General features: G+C 37.8%; 1 protein-coding gene across 3 annotated transcripts; it reads left to right on the plus strand.

The window, feature by feature from the left end:
* Positions 1 to 32: 32 nt before the first annotated feature.
* On the plus strand, positions 33 to 9,585 carry CFAP96 (cilia and flagella associated protein 96). 3 transcript variants are annotated; one of them, XM_071743306.1, is made up of 8 exons: positions 33 to 230; positions 1,901 to 2,085; positions 3,027 to 3,246; positions 4,538 to 4,675; positions 4,762 to 4,837; positions 6,060 to 6,239; positions 7,439 to 7,611; positions 9,409 to 9,585. In XM_071743306.1, the coding sequence occupies exons 2-8, from the start codon at positions 1,989 to 1,991 to the stop codon at positions 9,455 to 9,457; spliced, it is 933 nt and encodes a 310-aa protein (XP_071599407.1). In that variant the 5' UTR covers positions 33 to 230; positions 1,901 to 1,988; the 3' UTR covers positions 9,458 to 9,585. The 3 variants fall into 3 exon arrangements, with proteins under 3 accessions (XP_071599407.1, XP_071599408.1, XP_071599409.1); XM_071743307.1 differs by having other exon boundaries at positions 33 to 225; XM_071743308.1 differs by lacking the exon at positions 33 to 230 and adding an exon at positions 268 to 540.
* Positions 9,586 to 22,180: the final 12,595 nt, after the last annotated feature.

Raw genomic sequence — 22,180 nt, forward strand, 5'->3', positions numbered from 1 at the left:
GTGTTCTAGATGGGAGTTCCCTCTGTGCTTGTTGGTCTTTCCCGGCTCCGCGGTAACCGGCACCAACAGAGGGCGGGAGGCGGCCCGGGGTCTTCCCCGCCGCCCTCCCGCCGCCAGTTACGCTCTCGCCAGTGTGGTACCGGTTCCGGCAGCTCGGTGCTGTCGTACCCATCCGTTCCCTCTTGATTCACCAGCCGTCCCCTACTGGTGGGCCGGCGCCCTGCGGTGTGGTGCGTAGAAGTGTCCTTTCTTGAGTTTGGGCATCCATCCGTAGCTGTGCTTAACGCAGCTGGTGCGGTGTCAGCGCTCTGTGGCGCAACACAGGGATTTCCTCACCTTTCCTACACGTTCTTTGGGAGAAGCTCCAGAATCTGCTTGCCTGGCTGCTGCCTGGGAATACTGCTGCCAGGCTCCTCCACCTCCTCACTTCTCTCTTCAGTAGCCTCGGACTGCTGAAAATCCTTCCTGTGTCCGAAAATCCTTCCCGTTAGTCCCTCGATCAACGATATTTGCTTTACACTGTACATAGTTTAACTCCAGGTCTGTTTATTTCTGATAAATTATTCCTATCCTTACAAACAGTCCAAATTAGTTTCAGAACAGCAAACCCTTAAATTCGTTTCCAAGGGTCAGTTTTCTGTCCTTCTTTCAGTTCTATTCCTTGTCACCTGCCCTTGGGTTCCTTACCCAATGTCTCTATCTGACAATAATCAAAAAACAACACCAAGGTTAACTGATGGTGCATTTTACACTGCATGAACTTCCACTCCTTGAAAAAATGGAATGCTTCCAATTCGAGAAAACTTAAAAGCTACACCTTCATGCCAGATACCATAATGTGTGATACCAATCTTTCAGGGTTTTCTGCCTCCTGAGTTACTCTCATTTCTACCTTCCATCTTACCTTTGCCCCCACATTTAACACCTATATTGTCTTTAGCCTGTATTCTACCCTAATGTCTTAACTTCCCTGCTTTCTTTTGACCTGTATGGACACAGATGCTTCAGCAATTTATTTGCATACTCTTGATTTTTTTTTTTTTTTTTTTTTTTTTTTTCTTAGATTTCATGATCTTCAAGAAACAGCTTTCCTAACTTACTAAGCAATTTCTTCTACCTTAATTTCCCTTCCCGGTGAATTATCTGATACTGTTGTCTTCTTCCTCAAGGCAGTTCTTCCTCTAGCTGACTCTTAATTCCCATTTCAACTAGTTTTCACTCTGGGAATCATATCTCTGGTAATTATTTGATAATCATATTTCAGGTGCTAAGCCTCCTCTCTACTCAATCCCTTGGGTTCCTCTCCCTTGTTGACCAGGCATTTTCTTAGTTCTGTCAGGCTCCAATGAGAGTGATGAGGGAAAGCTAGGGTTCTCTGTAAATAATTTGCAGTACAACCAAGAAGAAACTTGAAATATTTACCACAACTAGGTCTCAGATTGCAGTTAGATGGCTTCCAAAGTTCCTCTCATGTTTTACCTGAGACTTGTCCATGCACAGACCTTCTGTACTGTTACTAGAAAGTGACTGAAAACTGCTGCTAGAGGTGATAACCCACAAGGTGAAGGAGGCTGCTTGGCATGTTTTATTAGGGCATGTTAATGCCACTAAAACATGTCACCTTAGTACCCTGAAGATACCTGTTAAAATTTTTTAGTCCCAACTATGCAGATTCAGTAAGAGTTGCACCAGTTTTATTACAAATGCCTTTGATTTGCTCTCTCTGCTTATCTTTTGAATTTGTTTAACAGAGGAGATACAATGGTGTCTGGATCCCACATTTGTCCTATGAGCATCAAAACTGTCAATCATACTGTAGATTATTCAGATTACTTTTATTGCTAGTATTTTAAAACCAGAACTTCTTGCATTTTACTTAAATAGACTTTTTTGTTTACAGGTGTAGACTAATAGACTTTTGCAGCGGAACAAACAAACAAGGATACTCCAACCCTTTCAGTGTAGTGCACTGACAAACAGATCCAGCCATGCCTGCAGAAGGGAAAACTGATATGGAGAGGATTGGCCTCTTCAGTGAAATGGGTTATGTTACCATTGGAGACAAATATGTATCACGTTATATGCGTAAGTGCATTTAATTTTAATCTCTGTTTAACGATAGGCACTGCCTCTAGTATCTCTCTACTTTCAGAATTGCTATTTTCTAATATTTTTGTTAGAGGGAACTGATTTTTCATACATATTCTTTGCTCAGACCTACATTATTAAGAGAAAGGCTTGGTATGCTGAAATGAATGTATTGAAGAAAGGAAAAATACAGTAAAACTGAATAATACGTATGCATAATGGATTGATAAAATGTTTCAGTGTATGCATTTCTTTTCAATATTGATTTTCTGTAAGTTACTAGTATTTTCCTGCTTTTGTGAAAAACAGGTGTTATTTGTGTGCTCTTTCAGCAGGTTTTCTGTTACTGATGATTGCATTGTCATTTTTAATAGTGTTGCATATTTTTTCTGTTCTGCTATGATTCTTATGTGATATTGCCCATCCTGTCTTTTAAAATAACATTCTGCTTTTCTTATTGTTTCATGGGAATACTCATCAAGAAAGGTAATTTTTGTAATTAGTAAGGTTACAGAGATTAACCCTCTGCAGATTCTTTAAAGTGATAACACAAAATAATCCTGACTTCTCAGCACAGGCATTTCTGCTGTGTTGTTTTGTCAGTGATGAACATGCCCAGCAGAACCCCAGTTGATGCTTTGCTGCTGAGTGTTCAAAACCCAACTGGAGGCTCTTAAGCTCTTCTACCTGGTCTGTAATCTGATGGAAGAGAAAGATGCTCCTTTCAAATTGTACTTACTGTTTATAAAAAGGGATCGGCTCTACCTCTGAAATGTAGTCTGGAATAACCAATGTCACTCCATTGCACCTAAAGGAAGCACAGGAATTAGAAAACTAAACCTAGGTGCTGTGAGCACCTTATAGCATTGTTTTTCAGGCACAACCATTTATTTACATGTGTGGTTCAGAAGTTAAGTGATCTTTTTGCTTTTTTAAAGGTCCTTTTAATGAAGCTGCAAGCAAGAACAGACAGATGTTACCTGGGGGGTCCAAAACATTGTCAGCTCTGCAGGCAGGTTATTTTGATCCTCAGTTTGTGAGGGTTTTTGAAGCTGAAGCCTACTCAGACCCTGTTCGGCTACGGAGACGCTTTAGAATGACAGAATCAAAGAAAAATTTGGGTACAGCTTTCCTTCCCACTGATGGATTCAAGTGGCCGTAAGTGTTATGATAATGTTTTAAATTGTCATATTCTGAAGATGTGACTGAAGCCTGGGCCTTTCTTTTGTCCATATGTTCTCTCTTATTTTGTTACTGGCATATAAAAAGCCACATACAGAACTGACATTTAAAGAATATGAAATGAAGTATTTAAGAACTAGGAAGCACCAAGATAAATGTCTGTGAAATATCATTTTGCCCCCTTTTTTTTCTATGTGAGTTTATGAATTCCCTAAATAAAGAGAGGGTAATGAACAGGAAGCTTAGTGCTCTGTGCAAAGATGACAAATGTTATCTTGGCATTCTAATCCTGTCATTCATTAATGGCCCTGTTAAGTAGGAACTTACTGAGGTACTTGGCTCTCTCCCCACAATAACTGCGGGCAGTACTAGCAAAGCAGACTATCTTGGCACTCTGGAGTAGCTGACAGGTCTCATACAGTAGTCACTGCTTATTTTTTCTGTTCTGTTTTGTGGTTTTTGGGGAATATGGACAGAGAGTTGGTTTTGGGGTGGGTTGGGGTTTTTTGTTTGTTTTGTTTTGGTTTGGTTTTTTTGAACCACTGTTCCTGTGGCTTAGTGGACCAAATTGCCATTCATCTATTTAATTAGTTTGTCTCAGTCCTTTTCTCCTTTAGCAGCTGCATGATCATGTACATCAAGAGCATGTCATACATTAGTCAGCAAATACTGATTTCCAAGTTGGTCTTTAAAAATGGTCTTTATGAATTCCTGCAGCTTTGAAGACAGAGGCATTTCTCCTAAATGGGCAATTCCCCCTTTTACTTTTCTTCTTTGACAACACAAAAAGTTAACCAGTCCTAACATCTCCCAGGAAAAAAAATATTTCAGAGATATGCCTCATGTTGCTTGCCACTCCATTATCATACCAACACTCTTTAAACTTGTAGGAAAGACTGTCCTGTCATCAAGCATCAAGTCTGTTTAACTGACTCCTCTGGGTCTCTATTTGTGAATTAGTCTATACCATTGTTAATTCACCTTGTTGGGACAAAATTAAAACAACCCCTACTAAGAATACTTGTATTATTAAAATACCTTAAAACTTGATTGCTGCCGCCATTGTATTTCTTTTTCTTTTGTAACACTGTGAATGTGACTGATGTAGTAGTAGATCCATGGCCAGTGGATCTGATCTGACTTTCTGTTTAACTCTTGGGATGTATATGGGTTTTGTGTTTTCTTACTGTGGTTTTAGCACACTAGCTATGGAAAGCCTGGAATATTTGCAAAATATTAATCAAGGTGTTTGTTTACTAATTTTCAGATGTGGACTTGGCAGCTATTATGGAACCATAGGAGGACCGTTTCCATACTTTAGTGCTCAACTGAAATCCAGAGAAAGATATGTTCCTCCTGGAAAGAATTTCTATACTAATCCAGGAAAGAAAGGAACTGGATATGGGTAACTTCACAATATTGCTTCTTGCAGAGTATTTATTAAATATTTGTGAGTACAGAGCACCTAAGTAATTAATTTTGTTTTTACAGTTATGCAAACCTTACCATAGGTGAACAATATCCACACAAACCTGATGGGTATGATCTAGAAAGAATAAATGCAAAGGTAAAAATATTTGCCCTAATTATCGATTAGTGTCATGATTATTTATTACAATTTGAATGAACTTGTCACTTGTGCTGTTTCCTTTCATTTGAGATGAGTAATGTCTGCTTACAAAGTGCAGGGAGGAAAACAAGTAAATAAGCATCCTGTACAAAAAAGATTTGGGCATTGTTCATTTATTATTTTTTCCTTGAGGCATTGGGCAGTATCCTACATAAGTTCTACTGAGCATGATTTGACATTAATTTTTTATTTGGAGACTTTAAGCTATGATGCAGTAATGACCAAACAATGCCAATAGTGAGAACATTAATACTTTTGTGCTGCTGTCAAAAGATAGGAAACTCATTATCCTAGGTGCTATATAAAAAAACCGTGTTCCTTTTTTCACATAAGTTTACAAATATGATAGCTCATGAATTTGCTTGTATTGATTTTAGTTATCCTGCATATTTTCATCATATGTAGTGAAAAATAGCAGCAGGAGGACATATGTTGGTCTAGGATAACAACAAGTTTAGACAAAACAGTTCAGCTACCTTCATTTGAGACAAATTCAGTTCAAAACTAAGCATTCAGAACAAAAAATGAGAACAGAGGAAAGAGGGAGGTGAGATGGTTTCTGCTGGGTGGAGAAAAGCTATTTGCTCTGATTAATTAGCATGAATTGCCAAGTGATAATGTATTGCTGATGGTACATTATATGCTTGTCTTGTAATTGTTGGTAATGTTTTAACCGATTTTATTTTGAAATGGAATCTGGGAAGAATAGTCAACATTTCCCATGGCACAATGAACCAATTCTCAGAGAAGGTTAGTAAGGTGCTCAGAGTCTGGGTGCTGTAGTGGCCAGGGGTCACAAATGTGAGCAGCTGGGATGCATGCATACAGAATGTTTAAGCATTATATATGCATGCATGTCCAAGATAGAGGTATACCATACTATTAGACACATCTTAGATGAACAGTGCTTTTCCTGACATTTTCTCACCATACTTTTGTAGTGATTGTTGTGCTTCCTGTTCAGTAAATCGACATTCCATTGTACATGGTGGTTGTATAAAATACCTTGATTATCAAACAAGAGCAAAGAAAGTTAGAGTTAACATTATACAAGAATAAATTAAAATTATTTCCTTTTTTCTATTAGAATAACATACAGTAAAAATCTTCAAGATTTGTTTTACGGTATTCTACAATTTTCTAAGTATTTGTTTTGCAGAAAGCACGAGAGCTACATAAACGATTGCTTAAAGGAGGGCCTTTCAAGTTAAATTTATATCCCCAGGAGTATTTTGATGCTAATCCCTACTTTAGTGATAAACCTTTGCCACCTGTGAAGAAAGCAGTTCCAAAGAAGCCAATTGCACCACCTTTCAAACCAAGTTCTCCTGGTAAAAAGGTTAGTTAGCTAAATATTCAGATATTTCTTGTCAAAAGCTTTGCATACAGCATTAAGTATTACATTATTAAGATAGCAATAAATATTTGGTTTTGTTATTAATTTCTTATTTTTCTTACAAAAGATAGTATTCCATTTACTTAGTTTTCAATTTACAAAGCAATGTATTCTCTCATTTGGAATCTGATTTAGAATTTGCCAGCTCTTCAGTAGCTAGGAGAAAAAGAGGAAAGGGATACAAACAAATATACTTAGAAGGGCTTAGAAGACATAGGAAATAAAGCCTGGAGTTGATATGAAGGATATATAGGGACATAGTTCATTGGTTCCAGTTGTCCAGCAAAAATACTTACACAAGAATGATTGTGTTGGGTCGATATGAGCCAGCTGAGAGCTTTCAGAATGGGAATCTGTTTAGAAAATTTATCTGCTAGAAAGTCAGCACTGCGTCTGGCTGACAGGGCTGGTGATCTTCTTCCAGGCTCCCCATCCTTCACACCATATAGTCCCCATACTTCACAGCATATATTTAAATTATCTATACTCCCCAAGCCACTGCATGTTTTCCCTCTCTGCTGTGTAAATTCTTATGGGCAAAATTGCTATATTTTTGATTGAATCACTTACTCTTGCACTTTTCAGGAACAGAAAGACTGTGACATGTAGCTGTGCTCATGGGTTGCAAAGAATCATGTCTCTGCATGTTTTTAAACTAAAATTTGCCACTCTTGCAGTACTAGTGGACATGTTTCAGGAAAAACAATGATGTATTTAATCCCATGTGTCAGAAAGCTTATTGATACTGATGCCCAAGCCCTGCTGTACATAACAATCAGGAAACACCAGTACAGCACATGGCAAACTGACAGCAACACAGGAATTCTTAGATTTTGCCATGACATAGCTCATTTTAGTGAGTTATGTTTCTACATTTTTATCACATTTTTAATATCCTTTCCTCAAAATCCAGGCTTAGGAAAGAAATTTAAAACTAGGAATACATCAAAATAATGACTAAAATTTTCCTTAGAGTTTCCAATGCAAATTTAAGGCATATTTGTTTTTTTATGTATATATGGTGCAGTCTGTTATTCAGTATCCTCACTTGCTTTTGCATGAGAAATATTTTAAATCAAGTATATTAATTATATTGTAAATTGTCTCTTGGAAAATTTTTTTTTTTTTTTTTTTTCTTCCAGCCTGGGGGCATGAAAGCAGGCACATTTGATCCATACCCAAGCCATTCCACTGACCCTTATTTAATTAAAAAGCCTCAGGCTGTCAAAACTACCAAGGAACAACGGATTTTTCAACCTCCTCCAGGACCAAAGAGCAGACCTGTTACAAGCATAATGACTTTAAATGTCTCAAGGTAAGCTCCTTCAATTTGAGTTCATGCTTCATGTATACTGTCTACCAGAAGTCATTACCACAGCTGTTCATTACTGTCTAAAATAACTGAAGAAAGTGATTACTAAGAAAAGGATGAGAGATATCTAAGGAGCTTAGCTTTCTAAATGTATTCCTACTCTGTTCTGTTAATTCAATTTGCTTCATAAAGCTGAGCATATCATAGAGACCTTTGAAATCATGCTATACAGATGTCACTGAAAATTTATTTTATTAATACATAAAAATACCAGGAAAGTTCAACAAAATATGTTGTTTCCCTTGTTTACTGAATAAAATTGTCTCCCTCTGCTGGCAAACATAATACTAGATAATCTAAACCTGTGAAGCTTTTGAAACAAGGGTACCCAAATTGGATTCCTAAGCACAAACATGTCACTGTTTAATGTTAGAAGAGATTTATAGTACATACGTATATAGTAGTGTGGTAGATTAACATGTAATTCTATACTTTTTTATGTTACTAAAATATAAACCTTATATTTAAATTTATTTTCTGCTTTTGGCTCAGTTCTAATTCAAGCAGAAATGACAACTGTGTTCTTTAAAGCTATATAGATAAATTACTTTCAAATGCAGACTTCTAAGATTGCATGCAGAACAGCTAGAAGTATTATTTTGCATGCTCCATGAATAATAAGAAATGTAGAAATTCTTGCTTAAAATTTGAAAAACTGTCATAGAGAAATCTGCTTCGCATTTGTGATTTGTCTTTTACATATCATATGTGAAGAAGAAATACACCTCCCTTATTCGCCCATTTATCTGCTTTATTTCAGCATGATTTGACAATTGTGTATTCAATTTTTAAGTTGCAGGGATAGTTTGAAATTTTTATTTACACTGGTATGGCATATTACTTCATGTTACTTTCCAATACTAATGGAAAGTAAGAAAGAATTGAAAGTAACTTCTTGGTACACAAAAAAGTGTGTTAACCACTAACACTGATGTAAAAAGTACAACCTTTCATGTATGCATGGGTGCTTTTGAACTAGCAAAAGGGAGTAAGATTGGTATTTTGGTCTGTTTAGACTTCTTGTCAATGTGTTTGCTTTTGTGTTTTATGAATAGAATAAAAATTCACAAATAGAATAAAAATTCACATCCCCAAATGAAATATTTTTATTATGAAAAAACTCTCTCATTGTATGTGAAATAGGTTTCAATATTGGAAGAGGGGGAACTGATTGTAAAGTATCACTATGTCGTCACTGATGCAATTAGGATGGACTCATTAAAAATATTTGTAAAGAGAAAAGTTTCACATATCCAAAATTCCATAGAGACAAATTAAACTTAGTATTTTAAATTCTCTATTAGTATCCCCTCCTAAGAATTTTAAAGGATGTATTTATTTTTGGTTCATTATTCCTAGGTTTAATAGAATGAGAATTGTGAAATTAATTTCTTATAAATATGAAGCTCATAACTCATAGATTTTAGGAAATGTGGTAAGACATTTTCCAAATAATCTGCTTCCCCACTGAACTACAGCTCAGTATACTTTCCAGTGGAAAGCTTATATTCTGATATTTGGACCATAATCCTATAACTGGATTTGCTAGTGTAGATTCTTTGTCAAGCAGAGCTTTATAGAAGTAAATTTGACTTCATGAGTATGCAAGCCATTAAATCTAATTACAAGACTGGCTGTACCAGGTTTTTGTTTTTACAAAACTCTTTTTTCATTTTACAAAAACTCTTGTCATTTATATTCTATAAAAAACATGTAATTTTCTGTTTATCTACATTTCAGATCACTAAATGTAAAGAACTACAAGACTGCACAGCTGGCACCTTATTAGGTACAAAAGGTCAAATGAAGGGTACACTTTCTAGACTCTATAATAAACAGTCCAACCTGTTTAAATATTGAGAATGAAATCTTTTGTTTCTAAATATAAAGCTTTAATAAATACTTTAAGATAATTTATTTATTAAGTCCAGGGTTGTATTTTTATATACATTTTAAACTTATTGCTTGATTGGAATTTTGAAATTTACTTTTAGAAACAGTTCTTTTAGAAACAGTGTACTTTTTGAAACAGTTTTGGACACAGTTCTCTAGATGGAGTCTCACAAGAGCAGAGCAGAGGCACAGAATCACCTCCCTCAACCTGCTGGTCATGCTTCTTTTGATGCAGCCCAGGATATGGTTAGCCTTGTGGGCTGCCAGTGCACATAGCTGCTTCATTTAATTTTTCATCCCCAAATACCCCCAAGTACTTCTCTGCAGGACTGCTCCATTCCACCCCCCAGCTTGTATTTATACTGGGGTTTGCCCTGACCCAGGTGCAGGACCTTGTACTTGGCCTTGTTGAACCTCAAGAGTTTCACACAGACTGACTTCTCAAGCTTGTCCAAGTCTCTCTGGATGGCATCCTGTGCCTCAGGTGTGTCAGCCACACCACTCAGCTTGGTGTCATCTGCAAACTTACTGTGGGTGCACTTGATCCTGTTGGCCTATGTCATCGATGGAGATATTGAAACAGTACTGATCCCAATATAGACCCCTGAGGGACACCACTTCTCACTGATCTCCATCTGGCATTGAGCTGTTTATCACTACTTTCTGGAAGCAACCATCCAATCAATTCCTCATCCACTGAACAGTCCACCCAGCAATTCCGTATCTCTCCAATTTAGATAGAAGGATGTTGTGGGGGATCATGTCTAAGGCCTTACAGAAGTCCAGATAGATAACATCTGTATCTCTTTCCTTGGCCACTGATACAGTCACTCCATGATAGAATACCACTATGTTGGTCAGGCAAGACCTGCCCTTGGTGATGCCATGTTGACTGTCTTGAATCACTTCCCTGACCTCCATGGTCCTTAGCATAGTTTCTAGGAGGATCTGTTTCATGATGTTCCCAGGCACAGAGTTAAGGCTGACAGGTGGGTAGTTCCCAGTATCCTTTCTACCCTTTTATAAAATTGGTGCAGTGTTTCCCTTTTTCCAGTCAGCAGGGACTTCACCTGACTGCTATGACGTTTGAAATAATATGGAGAGTGGTGTTAAAAGATGTTAGGATTAGTAGCTAACTTGCTTAGCATTAGTAACTGGATTTGCTGCAGTCTTAGGTGGCAAGCTGTGGACTTTCACCTAGATATGCTTTGGTCCAGGATAGAGTTAGTTTTCTTCCTAGTAGCTGGGACAGTGCTGTGTTTTGGATTTAGTGTGAGAGTAATGATAGTAACACACTGACACTTCAGTTGTTGCCAAGTAAACCTTATTTTGAGTCTAGGACTTTTCAGTTTCCCCTGCTCTGCCAGTGAGGAGGTGCACAAGAAGCATAAATAAGAAGATAAAGAGGCTACAACCATCAGTAGAAGCTGCAACTCAATTAGTGGCCTGCCTGGGGTCAGAGTCTGATAAGACCCACGACCAGGAATCACTGTTGGACTAGAAAGGTGTGTGAAGAACATAAGAAGAGTGTGTGAGGGATGGGGGTATAAATTGTAAGGGTATAATTGCCCAGGGATTTCTTTATTTGGAGTTCTTCTCTGGAGGGCCTGGCTTGACCTGTTATTTTGAGCTGTACCAACTGAATAGATTATTTTCTTATATAATATTTGATACCTGAGATTTTGCTCCAGGAAACCTAGAGTAGAGCTTGGAGGAAGAGGAGGTACCTGAGAGTGAGAGTGTGTGTGGTCTAAAGGGGCACCACTGGTCCCTGTATTCAGAGGCTGTGAAGGGACTCTGGTCCTACCAGTTAAAGTCTCAGGATGGTGTGAGTGCCACTCTTTGAACAGTGTATGAAAGCTCAGTCAGCAGCTTCTTCCTTCATTCCCTCAGGACTCTGGGATGCATCTCTTCTGGTCCCATAGACTAAAATATATTCTAGTTCCTTGGGTGGTTATGAACCTGGTCTTCTCTTACACTGGGAGGGACTTTGCTCCCTCCATCCCTGCCTTGCTGTTCATCCATGGTAGAACAACTACAACTTATACTTTATTTCAACTATAATGTTGTGTAAGAACTATGTTTAAATGTATGGTTTTTAGTTTTGATGACCTCAAAGCATTAAGCATTGTTCAAAACCAGACCACAAGCAAGCTGTTATGAAGGGAGCCACCTCTATTTATAAACATCTGTTTGCTGCTCCTCCTCAAGTTTTTGACAACCCGAAGTGCTGCTGTATTCTCCAAGAGCAGCTTAATTTCACTTTGTGTACATGGAAGGTTCGTAACAAATTTGATCTCACTCTCAAAGTAGTTACTTTCCAGATGGAACTGTGATTTTAAATGTACAACTTGCCTCCAACTTAGTAATTTTTGTCAGGTTTTTTTGTGTAGTCCAAGAAATTTTGTCATGTAAATCAAAGTAATTTATTATAAAAATTTTAAAAATACTCAGCGTTTATTTATCTGACCTATTACATGACAACAAAATATCTTTATTAATTTTTATTAAAGAATTATTGTACCATTGTAGAATATTAATGAAATGGTATCCTTACTGCTGTTCACAGGATGTCTTAAAGAAATTCTAGACTGGGCCTCACATTTCCTGGCATCAATGAAAATAGAAATACAACCATGAATTGTTGGTCAAGTCTTCCAGCCTGTGTTTAAGCATGAAAACTCTTACTTTGAGACCAATATGACTCAACAGTAGTTGAACTTTTTGAACCTCACACAATTTGTCCTCAGCCCATCAATCCAGCCTGTCCAGATCCTCACGTAGAGCCTTCCTACTCTCAGGCAGATCAGCAGTTCTGCCCAACAGGTTGTTATCTACAGTCTTACTGAGGGTTCACTCATTCAGATCACAGATGAAGATACTAAAGAGAATTGGCATCAACACTGTGCCCTGAGGAACACCACTTGTGACTGGCCACCAGGTGGATTTAACTCCACTCACAGCAACTATTTGGGCCAGGCCATCCAGCCAATTTTTTACCAAGTGGAGAGTACACCCATCTAGATACACCATATGGAAATTATGCTTTATGTCTTGTCATCCTGCAGTAAAAATATTCTTTGCAGGTCAGTTAGTTCTTCTGCTCCTACTGTGTGATTATCTGCAAATAAAAGCTACACCTCTACAATTAACAGAGCTTGAAGTTCCCAGGAAGAGCCATTTCAGATCTAACAAGGGAAAACTGAGAACCTTGTGGTTCAGCAAGTACATAATTGCTTATTTCTCCCTGGATTGTCTGAGTCCTGCTGCTGTTCCTGGCACAGGAAATGGTCATCTATGGGAGACTGAGTGTAGTGAAATGAGGTAACCAGGTGGCACTAATTGCCAGGTAGTGGGCATGAGCTTGTATTAAGCCCACCTGTGCCTAATTAGGGTGGGCCTCTACTGCGCATGAGCAGGATTAGGGGGCCAATAAAGCTCACACCTGAGGAAGCCAGAGGGGAGGCCATTTTTGGAACAGTAGCACCGATTCAGGCTGCTCAGCCCTGAGAGCATTAGACTCAGAGCACTGTTTGTGAGTTTCTCCTGGAACACCTGGTTGGACCTTGGAGCACCGTGCCCTAAAAGAGGTTTGTCTTGCTACAACCGCGTGTCTGGAAGGTCTCTGAGGAAGCAGCCCAGGCTCCTGCCGAGAGTGAGGATCTCAGTGAAACAGGTGAAGCCACCATGGCAACACATGTACCTCAAGAAACTTGTGTCACAAGGGTCAGGTGTGGGGGCTGGCTGCTGCAGAAGGTGGGACAGCTCCTCATTCCAGCAGCATCTCTCTCCCTGTGCTGTTTTTCCTCCTGCTGATGCCAGTTCCTCTGCAGGAGGCTGCATGGCTGTATCAGCCTTGACCTATGTGAAGAGCAGGATGGGGAACATCCCTGAGCTCTGGTCCCCTCACCACAGTGACACTGCCAGATGTGCTGCCCCTTCTGAGACATCACGGGTTGCAGTGCCTTTGCAGCATCGGGGGCTTAAGGGGATACAGTCTGTGATATTCATCACAGGTTGTTAAGTGTCATTGCTACTCACAGAGCACCTCTATGGCTGACTTACATGGGAAACCTTGGTTTGGAAATGCAACTGCTGACATGTCATTGACATTGTTTTAAAAAGCTGCCAAAGGTAAAATGTGGTGTTTTCATTTTTATTTTACTTATGGTCTGTGTCAGGCTTTTATCTAACAGTTAATTAGTTAAAGTTAAATATATTTCTAAATATAAATCTATTTCTAAAATTATAATATTTAAAAATATTTAAATAATACTGCATAAATACTAAAGACCTGACAGGATTTGTGGATGGAAGAGCAAATACAGCCTCAAACTTTTTATTGCACTTTCAACTTGTATAGTTATTTCTTTTGACTTTTTTCTTTTTTTTTTCAGTAGGAAGAGGGAAAGTTGTGGGAGATGTTGAAAAAGTTTGAGTTTTTTCTGTTCAGTCATGGGACTTGTAATTCAGTGCTTATGCTAAAAGTTTATGCATGTGCTTCCAGCATCAGAAGATTATAGTTCTGCAGTCTAACAGAGGCTTTGGTAATGTACATTTGAACATTGTTTTGGAAGGATAGTTTGCAATTACGTAGATAAAAGAGTTAAGTTGGGATCATGACTCTCAGTCCTTAAGAATGGCATAGCTGAAATATTCAAGGTTTTCAGCTCTCCAAATAGTTCTCACATGTTTTTTCAGAAGTACAAAGTGAAACTGCTTTACACCTGTCAAGGGACAGCTGAAGAGTTTAGTTGCTGGAATTAGCCCAGCAGCATTACACAATAACAACAACAAACATAAAGCTCTCTTTTAGCTACTTACTTTCCAGAATATTTTTTTTCCTGTGGCAGCATGAGGGGAAAAACAAGTTTTGGCTGATAATTGGCATCCATCAGTAACAGAACATAAAATCTGTCACTGTAATCTGTCCCCCACTTCCAATGTCGGAGGGTTTTTTTGTTCCTATTCTAACATTAATGGCAATGTTTCTTCAGTATTCTTACATGAACTAGAATCAGAACCTTTTACTGGGAGTTACTGAGTTACTGATGGAGAAATTTGCCCTTAAAATTTTAGGAATGGTTTATTGATGGTTGATGGTTTTGATTTTTCAACTGGGCATTTCAGCTTGTCCTTAAGTTATGCTAGCAAATCAGGCTGTTTTATAAAAAATAATTTACAAAATTTACAAAATTTTATAAATTTACAAATTATACCATGAAAGGTCAGGAAGATAGAAGGCTTTGCTCCCAACCAAAAGTGCATGAGGAAGAAGAATGAACTAGTGGTGCAGAAAAAGGTCAGTGTTTGCATGAATGTAAAACTAATTTTGAGGCTCATTTATTTCATGATTCTAGTATAAGACATTGAAATCATAGACATTTCTCAGAATATTGCTTCTTATTTGCATGTGAAGACACAATCAGTGAGACCAGCGAGTTCTACCATTGGTATGTATAGAAATTGGCATACACAGCACATCAGGTTAGCATTACCAAGAGTCTGTGTGTGAATCTTAGTCAGGGAGAGAGTAATTCCTGAGGTGTGCTACAAGTTTAAAGCCCAAAGAAGGGCTCTAAATAACGAAACTATAAATCTACCCTGGAAGAGACCATTTGCCTGACAGTATCTTCATGGTATTCTGCTGCCTGTTTGTGCCATTAGAGGGTGTGTGTGAGCTATATTATTCTTTGTATATATCAGCATTGTGGTTTTACTGGATTTCTTAAAAACAGGTAAGGATGGTAAGGACAATGACAAAATTGCCTTCTGGAGCTGTCAACTTCTGTTAAATAAACAAGATCAGCTATTTGAAACCTGAGAATAAACCAGCTTCTTTGAGAAAAGCATCTAGTCCCAGATTTAAGGCACACAGAGAAGGGATATGGAAGTCTGGGCCTGAAGACAATATGATCATTCTAAAATTCTGATGTACATGTCTATCTGAAACAAGGCCAGAACCTTATTTTTTTTTAGAAATAAACTGTATGGTGCACTTCATTGTATCTAAAGACACATCAGAAAATTGACCCAGGAGAGGTCCTCTGTATTTCTGCAGCAAGAAAACCATGAAAAATAACAGAGCATTTTCCTGGATTTCTTATGCAATGTCAGGAAAGTTAAATGCTGCACAAAATCACAGAAAACAGCAGTGGGTGATTAGGTAATTGACTGCAAATGAAGAATTGTTTTAGCCAGTTTGAGTTAGTATGGTGTTAGCAGTCAGTGGAGGTCCAGCCTGTACTCCTTTCTGTTGTGACCTGTTTTCCATAATACCATATTTACCTGTTGTAGAGATTAAAACTTACCTAAATTGTATCTCCAACACAACAGACTACTTAAAAGCATCTAAAAATCTTCATAAGACATGTGGACAGGAAATGGTAAAATAGAGGAGCATCTGAAAGTTTCCAGAAACCTAGGAATAAGCAGATGAAGTTCAGGAAGCACTGGTGAGTTAAATGAGGACAGGAACCATCAGTATTCTGAGATGCAGGATTTGTTTAGCAGCATGCAGTTACCTGAGTAAGGAAAGGCAATGAGCTATGAGATGGTAGTACTAAATTTGATGAATAATACACTGAGGAACAAAAAACCCCAACTTCCAAAAGGTATTGATCTTATACAGCAGATTCAAAATATGAAGAAATCTATGAAGTGTTCTTGACAATTTTCAGGCAGTTGAGCTAGCTTGGAAGAGTTGATAGAATCCATAGTTCAGCCTCAAATTTTAATGGTGATCAGAGAGTAAAAAATGGCAAAAAAGTCTGGTAGAAACAGCTTAATGTTCACTTCAGTGGTATTTTGGAACTTGCTAGGCTTCACATATAAATCAGTAATCTAACACATTGCAATCTTGGGGTAGAAAACAAAAGAAAATCTGCTGAAATGTGCAAGGACAAAGCAGATTAAAAATTATTAGGGGGAGATGCAAGCAGTTGCGTTGTAGGGAAAAGACAGATATGCACTTAATAGAAGCAAATAAAGAAATGTAATGACAAGTTGGTGTGTACAAGAACAAAAACCATCTTAACAGTGTCAGTAAAGAGAGACAAGGCAAGCCTGTGAAGAAACAATGTATAGCACCTAGTGCAATGTATAGCACCTAGTGTCACTGTCACTTTTTGGAGACCTCCCAGCTGCCCCTGCTCTCCTGGGACTTGGGTCGTGGAGCTCCTCATAGAGCTTGCTAGACCAGGACTTCTGTGTCCACCAAGGCAGGAACAGGAGAGAAATCTCTCAGCAGACCCCTTGTTACACAGCCCCAGTCTCTGTGCACAGGTAGTGGAGATGCCCTTTGTGCCCCAGAAGATGGTTTTGGCATTAGTTTCTTACTGGAGCCGTGTGGATGGCACTGTGGGTGTGTGTTCCCTAGGGTGTCCCACTCATCTCATTCCCTGTTTGCCTTAAGAGCTGAGGGGTGCATCCCTTTGAAGCTGGGAAGGGCTACAGATAGGTGATTGTGATACCCAATGTTAAAGGTTTTGGAGAAAAAAATTAATAAAGGAGTTGTAGGGTGAAAGTAAGGCATTGCTTGGTGACATTGCTGGAATAGGTAGATTGGTGAAGTTGTGGGTAGGTGAATAGGATGTGGAGGTAAAACCCGATCTTAAAAAGAGAAAATAAATCACAATTTTTTGTCAAAGAGTGGCAATTCCAGAGCTCAGGAAGAGTACATAAACTGTAGAGCAAGTTCCAATGAATGAGGAAATCGATTTCAAAAAGGCCTTTTTGATAAATACATGTACACCATAGTTGTTTGTTATGAAGCTACTCCCTTGGTGGGTTTACTAGAGAAGAGCAGACAGAAAAAGGGATAGGGAAAGTATTTAGATCTCAGTAAGCATCCTTTAAATAGCAGCTTTTTTGCCTGTTCCAACTATAGTAATTTAGCTGTAAACATCTAAAACTCTTTGATACTTAAAAAAATGTGTGTCTGTATTGGATTAATTTTTCTTTGATGGGAAGGGCAAGTGTCATATTTTGAGTGAATGTTGAGGCTGCAAAAAGTGCCAAGGATTACTAGGCATTACTAGGATTATTACTGCTTTTCCTTAACTGGTATTTGACATTGGTTGTCTCTTCCTTAAAGACAGCTTTCACAGAAAGAGTCAGTAACTGTATTCACTGTCTTTAACTTAAAAAAAAAAAAAAAAAAAGGAGAGACATTTGGAATCAGTCCATTGTTCTCATAACCTGCAGCATCAGGTTATTATCTGCAGTGTCTTGAGACTGCACGGCTCAGGCAGCATCCGATGCTAACCTGTTTTGAGCCTGCATGGCTCAGGTCTTTATAGCCCCATGAATTTTCGTAGGGAAATGGAGGCTAATTAAATCTGTCTGTGTCCCTAAATATAATAGAAATGTTAGAATCAGCTACAGGGACAGCTGTCACCTCTGGATTATTGTGAGATGATCATGGACATGTTCCACGAACCTTTGAACAGGTGCAACTTAGCCAGGTTTAATACAACATGCCAGCAGTGAGTATACAAGAATGTGAGGCATTGGGGTTTGAAGGGTGAGCATAGAGACAGAGTATGATAAATATTTGGAGATCTCAGTTTGGTTCTCTGACTTGAGAGGCAATGTACAAGTCAGAACTACTGTCACTTTGCCTGAGTTGACATCATTCATTCAGAGAGACCTGCAGTATGGAGGCCAGAGTCATTTCAGGTAAAAGTTCAAAAGAGGATTCCTTTACCACCATTCTGGTAAACTTTCCCACTTTTATGTGTAGGAATCTGTATGAGTGTAACTATTATATTATTCTACTCTACTAATTAATTTTAGCCTGTATCCTTGTTACTGGTTTTTAAGATAGTAACCTTGTATCTTCTAACCTTATGTCTATAGATACAACATTTTTGTATGACCTTGGAACTGAGGGGAAAAAGAGGCTGTCCTAATTTCAGATTACAATATCATCCCTTGTATTGTGGTGAGAACATGAGTTTGAGCCCTTTCAGCATTCAGGGGGTAGGGCTGTTTTCAGGAAATTTAATTGCCATGAAAGGCCTTTTGGCAAACAGTGATAAGATCCAGTGCAGCACTGCAGCCTGAATGCCTCAGTGGTTTTGCCTTGTTCCTTACACACCACAGTGGAACTGTGATTGATTTGACAGCTCATTATTTGCTCAAATGCTATCTCTGTAAAGCATATTTTACCCAATCCTTACTTTTACCCAGAGCAGGGCAGTAGCCAGTACAATTTTTGCTAACAGCCATCAAAAGCTACATCTGTGTTCAGCTGTGACTTTCAAAGAACAGCTGTTGTGTCACAAGGTGATTAGAACTCCACACTTAGTAAAGGGATTTACCTCCTTAGCATTTTTGTGGTCTTTTAGGGAAAAACAGCACTGTACCTCAGTGCACCTTTTCTAAAATGCTACACTTCCATACTCTGGCAAGGGTCAGAGGACCTCTTGATTCAAGAATGCTGGTTGTTAATAAGCAGTGTATAGGAAGTGTGTAGGAAAGGCAGTTAACAGAGCTGTGTGGTGGATGTATTCATAGAGAAAAATCTCATAACAAGTTAAGAAGGGAAAAGTATAGATTAAATATGAGTCAGAGAAGGAAAAAAAAAAGCAAACATTTTTAGAACTATAACACTGTATTAAGGTCACAGAATCTCCTGAAATCCCTCAGATTGCGTATTCATAAATTAATTTATACTTGAATAGAAGTGTAAAGAACCAGTCCTGTTAACACAGAGCAGGATCCTTACATGGTCTCTCATTTTTCTTATTCATTTGAGTTTAGGGAAGAGAGAAATTGTTATGAGCTGCCTGGCAACTGCATCAAATTACAAAAGAACTTGCTGGGGTCTTAGTGTATAACAAGTTTTAATACATTTTACTCTGTGTATACTTTCTTTGTATTCAGTGGTTATTTGTGCTTTTTCCTCTCACTTTGTAACTCTTACAGCTTCTTTATTACCTCAGTCCACCAATTTTATGTAAAGAAAAACAAAAGAACAAAATGTTTTTACATTACAATGCAATTTATCATTCCTATTATATCCTTTCCCTTCCATACTGTAACTGCCTGGACTGCTTTGTTTTAATTCGAAACTGTGGGTTGCCAATTATTATTTCTTTTTCTCTCTACAGTGGCTGATAAAATTGGGCCATCTCTGCTTCTGAGTGTTCTTGTAATATATGCTTTTCTTATAAATAATAAAATGAGATAAGATAGGCAGTGGAAGCATTGTACTTTGAAACAACTACACTTTGCAATTGCTTCTTATATGTATTTTTGAGTTGGCTCACTCGAAGAAGTGCAAGAGATGTACAGAAGTGGAAAGGAGCTCTCTGTAAAAGTGACTGTGGTTTAGACTGAGGGGTATTCTTGCAGTGAAAGTAAAATTAATTTGAGGGATTTTACAAGAGTAAATCAGCAGATCATTTAAGTTCTTGGAAAATATTAGAAAGCCAATATAAAAGTGTCTTAGTTTAATTGTCTCATATTTGACAGTAGAAGTAAAGATGTTATAAGTCTAATTTCCACAAAGTATAGCAGTGGTGAGAACTATTTGTGACACTGCCAGTTTGAGAAATTTCCATCAGAAATATGATTACTGAATAGACGGCATTATTTTTTTAATAAATATTAAATAGATTATAATAAATAATTATAAATAATAAATAGATTGAATGAATTCTATACACAGATGGAATAGCCGATGCATGAAAAGGGTGTCTACCTGTAAATAGACTGAAAGACTTATTGTAATCTATGTGCAGTTATAGATTCTCTTTGAGATTTACTCTGCCTCTGCTTTGAGTGTCTGCACAACCTGGAAGCACCTTGTAATTACTCTGTGCAAAACTGGCGCTGGGAAACTTCAATTCTGTTTTATATGGAATATAAAATGGATGAATATTTCTGTGCCTTGTGGCAGGAGTGTAAGGTGTTGCTACTGACACCCTATAGGTTTTGTGTAGAATCATAAACAACATTGCTCTTTGTTGTCAACTGGAAACTTGTTTTTGACCTATGTGTGCTGAGAAAATTTGGCTGCATTTATTACTTTTTTGTTTGGTTGGTTGCTTTTTTGCCATTGAATGTATTGCTCCAGTCATATCTCTTTAGTGTATCTGGTGTAATTATTGTTTAGCTTTACATAGGCTGCTGATTTAGCAGGGTAATTGAAAACCTCTTAAATTAATATCATACTAAAAATAATAATTAAAAATAATTATATGGAGAATGAGACATCTATAAAATTTTGTTTTTGAACAGTGTCTGGAAAAGAGGACTGAGAAACAACAGTTTTTTCCGCTTGCTCAGACTTTTAATTTGCTGAATATTTCATTTTCTGAGTAACAAATAATGATAATCTTTAACTACTTCACAGTTTCTGTGTTTCTGGATTTGTCCTTCCAACACAGCTGCAATATTATCCACACTTGAACTGTATAAAATAGTGTTTCTTTAAAGTTTAGGCAACTGTCCTAGCCTATAGCAAAGAGAGACTTTTTTTTCAGAGTAATATGATACACAATCTCAAAACTCTCTTAAAAGCTTTACTTGGGTTTCGATCATGCCCAGGTGTGAGGCAAGGGAGAATTAGGTAGACTGAGTATAACTAAAAACACTCACTCAGTATGCTAAAACAAATATGTGCATTCCTGTGTATAGAAAGAAAATCCTTTGCGAACTTGGACATTGTGTATATAGTATTACTTATCAAGCACATGCTGTGGGGACAAAGATTTTAATTTAATTGGTGGTGCTGGGTATATGCTGAGGAATTATATGCATTTTATTTTAAAACTTCATGTATTAAGAAAAAAGGAAAAGCTGGCTTATGGAAGTTCCTTTTTAACAACTTCAAAAGAAGCTGTCTCAATAGCTTGCTTGCTGTCTCAATAGCTTGCTTGGATGAGATGGGATTGGCACAAAAGGGCCAATCTCCCAGGTATAGTTGCCTTCGAAGATAAAAGTTGCTGGATATATATATATATGTATATATATATATATATAAAAATAGCTTTATTTATAAATTCCCTGTATAGATACTAGATAAATAGTATTTATCTAGTAATAGTAGTAGAATAATGGTAATTTTGTCCTTGTGACACTGGCTGCCCATCCTCACTCCTTCCTCAGAACAGAGGTAAATCAAGTGCATGTGTTTTACATGTAAGTCAGATTTATTCCAAACAACATGGTTGTTCCCTTCTATTTGGTTCCCAGAAATTAGAATGAACATTCTTGACCAAACACTTGTGACTTATGGAACCTGACCTGAAACCAGGTACAAGGTCTGAGACAGGATATTTCTCTGGTTTTAAATGGTCAATAATTTAATTTATGATATGAAAGTTTGTATCTCTGAAAGCTGCAAGAAACGCTTGGAGCTATGTCTGCATTAGCAGGCAGCTTGGTGCAGGAGGAGCAGATCAGTTGGTATGGAGGTCCTGGTACCAACCTGATATGCATTTCAAGTTAAGTCTGTTTATATCTAGTTTGATTCTGTGGAGTGAATTCCCTTCAGTGGATGGAGTGCATTAGCAATGATCCCAGAGATGGTCGTCTAGTTGAATTTCATTGTAAAGGAAACCACTTTGTGTACTCTTCAGCTGTTGTATGATGTGAAACAAAATGCAGG

Source organism: Heliangelus exortis, chromosome 4, assembly GCF_036169615.1.
Source record: "Heliangelus exortis chromosome 4, bHelExo1.hap1, whole genome shotgun sequence".
Taxonomy (NCBI): domain Eukaryota; kingdom Metazoa; phylum Chordata; class Aves; order Apodiformes; family Trochilidae; genus Heliangelus; species Heliangelus exortis.

What these genes read in the sequence shown, in the direction of transcription:
- CFAP96 (XM_071743306.1), top strand. Translation starts at nt 1,989, where the DNA reads ATGCCTGCAGAAGGGAAAACTGATATGGAGAGGATTGGCCTCTTCAGT. An exon ending in AAGAAAGGAACTGGATATGG is followed by an intron (nt 4,676 to 4,761) that starts GTAACTTCACAA and finishes TTGTTTTTACAG; the next exon opens with TTATGCAAACCTTACCATAG. An exon ending in TAGAAAGAATAAATGCAAAG is followed by an intron (nt 4,838 to 6,059) that starts GTAAAAATATTT and finishes TTTGTTTTGCAG; the next exon opens with AAAGCACGAGAGCTACATAA.